Source organism: Oxyura jamaicensis (genome assembly GCF_011077185.1).
Source record: "Oxyura jamaicensis isolate SHBP4307 breed ruddy duck chromosome 3 unlocalized genomic scaffold, BPBGC_Ojam_1.0 oxy3_random_OJ73014, whole genome shotgun sequence".
Lineage (NCBI taxonomy): Eukaryota > Metazoa > Chordata > Aves > Anseriformes > Anatidae > Oxyura > Oxyura jamaicensis.
The window spans coordinates 1-7013 of record NW_023303703.1 but is presented as its reverse complement, the minus strand read 5'-3'; the positions used below and the strand labels follow the sequence as shown (position 1 = coordinate 7013).

Genomic DNA, 7013 nt, shown 5'->3' with positions numbered 1-7013 from the left:
GGGGGGGGCGCGGGGCCCGGCGCCCGCGTCCTCAGTTGGGGGACAGGTCCCCGGCTTTACCAAATGCCGCTAGACCGGCCTCCGGGGGGAGCGAGAATCCGGGCCGAAGCTCGCTTTGGAACGTGGTCATCGATCTGCGAACCTGCGGGACGGACAGACGGCGGCCGTCAGGGCTGACGGACACAGGGCACGGCCTGACGGCGACCCCAGCCCCCCGGCACCACCCTCAGTCCCCCAGCGCCGCCCCCAGACCCGGCGCCCTGAGCCCACCCGCTGCGCCGGGGACCCCAGGCTGCGCCCCAGCCGGCGGGCGAGCCCCCTGCCTCCTGCAGCACCAGGGCCGGGGGACAAACATCACGGACCCACCGTGCCCGGGGGCACGATCACGGCCCCCCCAGGAGCACGGCCAGCACCGAGCACGCGCGGCGTGGGGAGCAGGATGCGACCCCGGGGCGCGGGGAGACGCAGCCCCCCTGCTGCCCGCTCCCCACAGCCACGGGGACAACGCCAGCACCGCGCCTGTCACCGGATGGCACACGGAGAGGTGGGGGGGACGGGGAGGGGGCGGCGGCGGTGCCCTGCTCTGCCCGGGAGCTGCGTGCTGGGGAAGTGGGGCGCGTGGGGGGGCCCCGTGCACCAGAGAAGGGGGGAGTACCGGGATGCTGGGACAGGCACTGGGATGGCAGCGGGGGCACCGGGATGTCTGGGAGTGCCCGGCAGCGCCGGGGAGCCCCTGTGGGAGGTGGGCAGGGGGCCGGGGGGGGGCTGGATGCAGCCCCACTCTTACCGGACAGGCTGAAGCTGGACTCGTGCAGGTCCCTCATGCCCCCGTGTCGCGTGGCAGGCCGGGTGGGCGTATCTGCAAGGGGCGTCCCCGTCTCTTTTTTCCCTGCATGCACAACCACGGCCACGTCCCCCAGGTACGGGGTGCGATCCACGCCCCTGAGCTTTAAACTCTGCCGGAAGGGAAGCAAAAGCAGAGAGAGCTGTGAGCTGGGGGCCGGGACGCGGCCGTGCCCGCCTGGGGGGGGGCATGGGGCAGGTGGGGGGGCTGGCGCTGGGTGCTGGGGGTCGGGCAGGGTGCTGGGTGCTGGGACAAAAGGGGGGGCACAGGGCGAGTATGTGGGTGTCCCTTTGGTGGGCACAGGGGGAGGGAGTGGGGCTGGGGCTTGGATGGGGCGCGGGTGGGCTGGGAGCACGGGGGAGCCGTGGTCTGCGGAGCAAGGCGATGTGGGGAGGGGGCTGCGGTGGGTGCAGCCCGGGGAGGAGCGGTGCAGGGTGAGCCTGCACCGGGTGCACGAGGCCCCGGTGCCCCGTGACGGTGCCCAGGGATGCGGAGCGGTGCTGGGCAGGTGGGCGAGCCCCTCGGCGCAGCCCCGTCCCCCCAGCAGCGAGGCGCAGGCAGGGGCTCAGAGCAGCCCACGCAGCGGGCGCTGCCCCACGCAGGCACAGCAGCAGGACCCTGCCCCGTGCCCCCTGTGCAGCCCCGAGGCCCCGCACAGCTCCCGCTGGGGCTTCCCTCGCCCCATCAGCGCCGCGACCAAGCCCCCCGCACGGCCTCAGAAGCAGGCATGGGGTCCCCAGCGCCAGGGTGTGCCAGCACCGCTGGTCCCGGGCCTGGGGGTCACACCGGGACGGCGCTGGGGACAAGAGTGAGGGCAGAGCGGGGCGGTGAGGGGGTGCCCGGGGCGTGGTGACGGGCAAAGAGCCACAGAGAAGAGGGTCCCAAAGCTTTTTATGCACCTTGCACACACGCTGGCACAACCGCTGGGTTCAGCAGGTGACCGTCCCCAAACCCTCTGCGCCGTCACCACGGGGTAAGAGGATGGGGAAGGGCAGGAGCTGGGGGAGGTTTCCATGCCCCGCTCCCACCCAGGGGATGCCACCGCCACGCTCTGCCCGTCCCCCCGAGCGCGCTGTGCACTCACGGCACAGCACCGACCACGGCACCGCACGGCACCGGGGGCATGGAGCCACCCTGCTGGCACCGCCGCCGCCCCGCGCAGCGCAGCCCGGCCCCGCATCCCCTTCCCCCCGTACCTTCTCCCGCTGCACCAGCTTCTTGTAGACGGAGTCCGGGAAGGAGCGGAGGGGGCAGAACTTGCCGGTGCCCTCGGCGCACATGAAGACGCCGTTCTCGTAGACCACGCGCCCGCGGCTGATGGTGACCAGGGGCACCCCGTGGCAGCGCATGTTCTCGTACAGGTTGATTTCCCCGCCCTGCACCTGGGTGCTGGCCGAGATGGTCCTGGGCAGGGGACGGGGCGGTGAGCGGCCGCCCTCGTGCAGCCCCCGTCCCCGCTGTCCCCACAGGGGTGGCACCTACTTGGTGGCCTCGGGGTCCCACACCACCACATCGGCGTCGGCCCCGGGGATGATCCGGCCCTTGCGGGGGTACAGGTTGTGCAGCTTGGCGGCGTTCGAGCTGGTCACGGCCACGAAGCGGTTCTCATCCATCTTGCCCCCGACCTGCCGCCAGAAGGGGGTGAGGGGTTCCCGTGCGCACCCCTAGCCGAGCACCGTCCCCGCTCGCTGCGGCGGGTGCCGGGCCGCATCCTGCCCTGTGGCACAGCTCTGCCCCTGCCCGACGTGCACGTACCACGCCCCGCTCCCAGATGATGTTCATGCGGTCCTGCACCCCGCTGACACCGTGCGGGATCTTGGTGAAGTCCTCCTTGCCCATGGCCTTCTGCTTGGTGCTGAAGGGCCGGTGGTCGGAGGCCACGACGTTCAGGGTGTCGCTGCGGGGGCACGGGGCAGGGCTGCTGCTGGCGGGGCTGGGGCAGCTCCGCACAGACAGCCTGCAGCGGGGCTGGAGACCGGCAGCGGGGTGCTCGGGGAGCAGGGAACCCACACGGGGGTGCTCAGGGAACAGGGAACCCACGCAGTGGGGTGCTCGGGGAGCAGGGAACCCACACGGGGGTGCTTGGGGAGCAGGGCGCCCATGCAGTGGGGTACTCGGGGAGCAGGGTGCCCACACAGGGGGGTGCTCGGGGAGCAGGGAACCCACACAGGGGGGTGCTCGGGGAGCAGGGCATGCAAGCAATGGGTACTCATGGAGTGGGGCACCCATGCAGTGGGGTGCTCAAGGAGCAGGGCGCACGTGCAACCCAGGTGCTTGGGAAGCATGGTACCCAAGGGGTGAGGCACCGGGGGAGCAGGGTGCCAGGGAAGCGAGGCGCCCAGAGAGCACCGTGCCCATGAAGCGAGGTGCTTCACGCCCAGGGGCCCGCCCAAGGAGTGGGGTGCCCAAAGGATGGGGGGGGGGGGGAGGGGGCTGTGGTGGTGGCCCCAGGAAGCGCCGTGCCTTGGCAGCGGGGTGCCTGGAGAGCGTGGCACGCGGGGAGGGGGCGCGGGGAGCAGCCGGGGCTGCCGTACTTGGCGAGCAGGCTCATGAGGTAGGCGGAGGTGTTGGTGTCCAGGCGCAGGGGCGGCACCGTCACGTAGGCGGCGGCGTGGAACCAGTCCTGGTGGTAGTAGTGCAGCCCGGTGAGCGTGGCGTGCGCCGTGGTCGTCTCCGCGTACACCACCTTCCCTGCGGGGGGAGGCACGGGGGTGGGCGGGGGCGGCGGTGGGATGGGGCTGGGGGCACGGGGTGGGTGTGCAAGGGAGGGTTGTGCGTGAGTGCTGCCCGTGTCGCACCCTGTGCCTGCTGTGGGGTGAGCCCCAGCGTGCACGTGTGTGCCCGTGTGCATGCGTGTGCTCCCATCCCCACAGCCTGTGCCCGCGGGGCTCCGTGGGCTTGCCCACCCGTGTGCACATGCACGTGTCCACGATCCCACGTGTTTCTGCGTGCCCGTGCCCACAGCCCTGCACCTCCTGCCTGTGCGTGTGACCGTGTCCCCAGGACTCTGCCCTGAGCAGCGTGCCCACGCACCCGTGTGCGTCCCGTGTCTGTGTGCGTGTCCCCAGCCAGGCACGTGTCCCTGTGCACGTGTCCCTGTGCACGTGTCCCTGTGCACGCCCGTGTCCGTGCGTGTGCCCCCGTGCCCCACACCTCTGTGCGCACACCCGTAGGGACCCCCGGTGCCCGTGTCCCCGTGTGTGTGCCCGTGTCCCCGCATGTCCTCACGTGTGTCCCCACGTGTGTCCCCATGTGTGTTCGCCTGTGTCCCCGCATGTCCCCACGTGTGTCCCCACGTGTGTTTGCTCGTGTCCCCGCATGTCCCCATGTGTCCCCATGTGTCCCCACATGTGTGTGCCCGTGTCCCCGCATGTCCCCACGTGTGTGCCCGTGTCCCTGTGTGCCCGTGTCCCCACGTGTGTCCCCATGTGTCCCCACATGTGATGCAGTGCCGTGGGCGGGGCCACCGGTCAGGGGGCGCGGCCAAGACCGCCAGGCGCAGGGGGCGGAGCTTCACCCGGGGGCGGAGCTTCGGGGCCTTCCACCGCAGAGGGCGGGGCCACAGCCAGGAGGCGTGGCCAGGGCTCCCACTGCAGGGCTCCCAGTGTGTGATGGGGGCGGGGCCACAGGTGGGGGCGGGCGGGGCTATCCAGGGCGTTACCCCTCCAGGGGGCGGAGCCTCGCCCCATGGCCACGCCCCCCGGCCCCACCCATGCCAACCCCCCCGTTGCGTACCTTGCATCTTGGCGCTGGCGATGACGTCCCCGGCCGACATGCTGGAGACGTTCACCAGGTACACGGGGCAGTGGGTCTGCGGATGGTGGGCAGAGCTCACGGGGGGCCCCGCGCCCCACGGGGAGGCCCCGGCCACCGGACTGGGGCCGCAGGGTCCCCACGCTACGGGGGGCAGCGGGGCAGGGTCCCGGCCTCGCGGGGCTCGGGGCGACTCACCCTGTTGGCGATGGTGATGACGCGGTGCGTGGCCTCGGCCTCCAGCTGCGGGGAGAGCGGCGGTGAGCGGACGCCCGGCACGGGGAGCTGGACCCGGGGGTGGGCAGAGGGGGCTGCGCGGCGCTTGGGGCGGTGGGTGCCCGGACGGGGGCACGGGTAGCATGCGGGGGCGCCGTGCGTGGCGTGGGGGTGCAGACGGTGTGCGGAGGGGTGCGTGGGTGGTGAGCGTGCAGGTGGATGGGGCGTGCGCACAGCCCGGTGCGTGCGTGCAGGCGTACGAATGGCACAGACGGGGGCGCAGGGCGGCCACATGGACGGCTGCTGGCTGGGGGTGCTCCAAATCCGAGCCCCAGCCCGAGCCGTGCCCCAGGACACCGCGGCGCAAGCGGCCGGACCCACCTCTTCAGGCCGGCTGATCTCGATGCCCTCCGGCCCCGTGATGCCCAGCTCCAGCGCCTCCTTGGCTCCCTGCAGAAGGGCGCGGGGTCAGGCTGGGGGCCACCCGGGGCTCTGCCTGCCCCACGCCCGCGGCCCCCTCCCTGCACGGTGCCCCCACGGCGCCCACCTCGGCCACCAGCTCGCCGTTCTCGGCGTGCACCCGGGCGATGGCCCCGAAGTCGCGGCAGGCGCGGAAGACCTGGTAGAGCTCGCTGTCCCGCAGCATGTACAGGTCCTTGTAGGTCATGAACATCTGGAAGGAGTTCACCCCCTTCTCCCGCACCAGCGTCTCCATCTCTGCCTTCACCTGCACGGGGACAGGGGCTCAGCGGCGGCGCGGCAGCTCCAGGGTGCACGGAGAGGTTTGGGCTGTGCTCCCCCTGCCGTGGGGCGGGCATGGGGCGAGGTGTTCAGCACCACGGGGCAGGGCCCACACTTCACCCTCGGGGATGTCTCAGGCAGGATTAGTGCGTGTACCTTGGGGAGGGCCTGGTGCAATGGGGCTGGGAGGCCTGGGGTTCAGACCCAGCCTGATCCCGCTGCGGCAGCTGCATCGGGTCCCCCCCCGCCCTGCGAGGGGCTCAGCCTGGCGGGGACCCGGGATCAAGGCAGCTCAAAAGGCAGCCCGGGGGCTCCGCCAAACCCACCCAAACAAGCGGCTAATGGGATCAGCGGACAGGAATTAGCCCCAGCCACAGCAGCTGTTCCTGGGCACGGCGGCCCCGGCGCCCTCCCGGCCGTGCCGTGGTGCCAGAGGGGGCCGCGGTGCCGCGCTCACCTTGGGCGCCCACCAAGTGATGCCCATGTGCAGGGCGTAGTCGCAGCAGACCTTGGGGTCGGCCAGGCTGCGGCACTTCTCGTAGGCGTCCAGCAGCGAGGTCTCCTTGTCGGGCAGCACGTGGCCGATGATCATCGTCGTCCCTCCCACCAGGGCTGCCTGTGGGTGAGGTGGGGGCACGCTGCTGCTGGGGGCAGGACTCGCCCCCGGGGATGCCCACGCTGCGGAGCAGCGCCGGTCCCCAAACAGCCAAGGTGGCTGCACCCCGGGGGGACAACGGGGGGTCACGACACTCCTGGGCCAGCTCCGTTGCAGGCACCATCCCCCTGGCCCTGCCTGTGGGGGGGGACACCCCACGTTGTGCTTAAGGCACGCAGGGAGACCGGGCACGGCCGGCTGCCCCCCAGTGCCGATGGGTTGATCTGGGGGGCTCTGCCCAGGATCTCCACGGGCCTGGGCACTGCAGCACCACAGGGCCCAACCCAGGGGGGCCGCTCTCACCTGGCAGCAAGGGGGCTGTGGGAGAGCCCCCCCACCACACAGCCTGCACGGGCAGCGGGGTGGGCGCCGTCGCACCCGGCCGTGTCCCCGGCTCACCCAGCCCGGCTAATCCCCAAAGCTCCTTTAGCACTTGGCCCTGGTGGGGTGCTCGCTGTGCTGCGAGGCAGCCTGCGGGGTGGGGACGGCACGGCACGGGGTGCCTGCGGTCACCACACTGTCCCCTCGCCGTGCCGCGGCACAGCGCTGCCCAGCACCCCCACCCCAGGGCCAGGCACGGCCGGCGCCAGCCCTGCACAATGCCTGCTGTGTGCAGGGCGCATGGACAGCGGCACCCGGTGCTCGGCACCGCCAGCCCCACGGCCCCCCGAGAGCTACCCCGAGGTCCCCAGGGCTGCCCCGGCCCCGTGGAGCACCACGGCAGGTCCCAGCCATCCCTGCTGGGTGCTGGGCGCAGCTGGGGGCAGGCAGCAGAAGCCCGAGCCCGGCCGCGGGCAGCCGCCG

The 7013-nt window shown here is 72.4% G+C and overlaps 1 protein-coding gene across 1 annotated transcript; it reads right to left on the bottom strand.

Moving 5' to 3' along the window:
- Positions 1-6: 6 nt before the first annotated feature.
- LOC118157117 (dihydropyrimidinase-related protein 5-like) lies at positions 7-6471 on the bottom strand (the record flags this gene model as incomplete). The annotated part of the gene is made up of 11 exons (XM_035311358.1): positions 7-142; positions 788-956; positions 2041-2248; positions 2327-2469; positions 2600-2741; positions 3379-3535; positions 4580-4655; positions 4796-4840; positions 5195-5263; positions 5361-5540; positions 6012-6471. Coding segments are annotated over 11 exons (1735 nt in total), but the record flags the coding sequence as incomplete, so codon positions are not given.
- Positions 6472-7013: the final 542 nt, after the last annotated feature.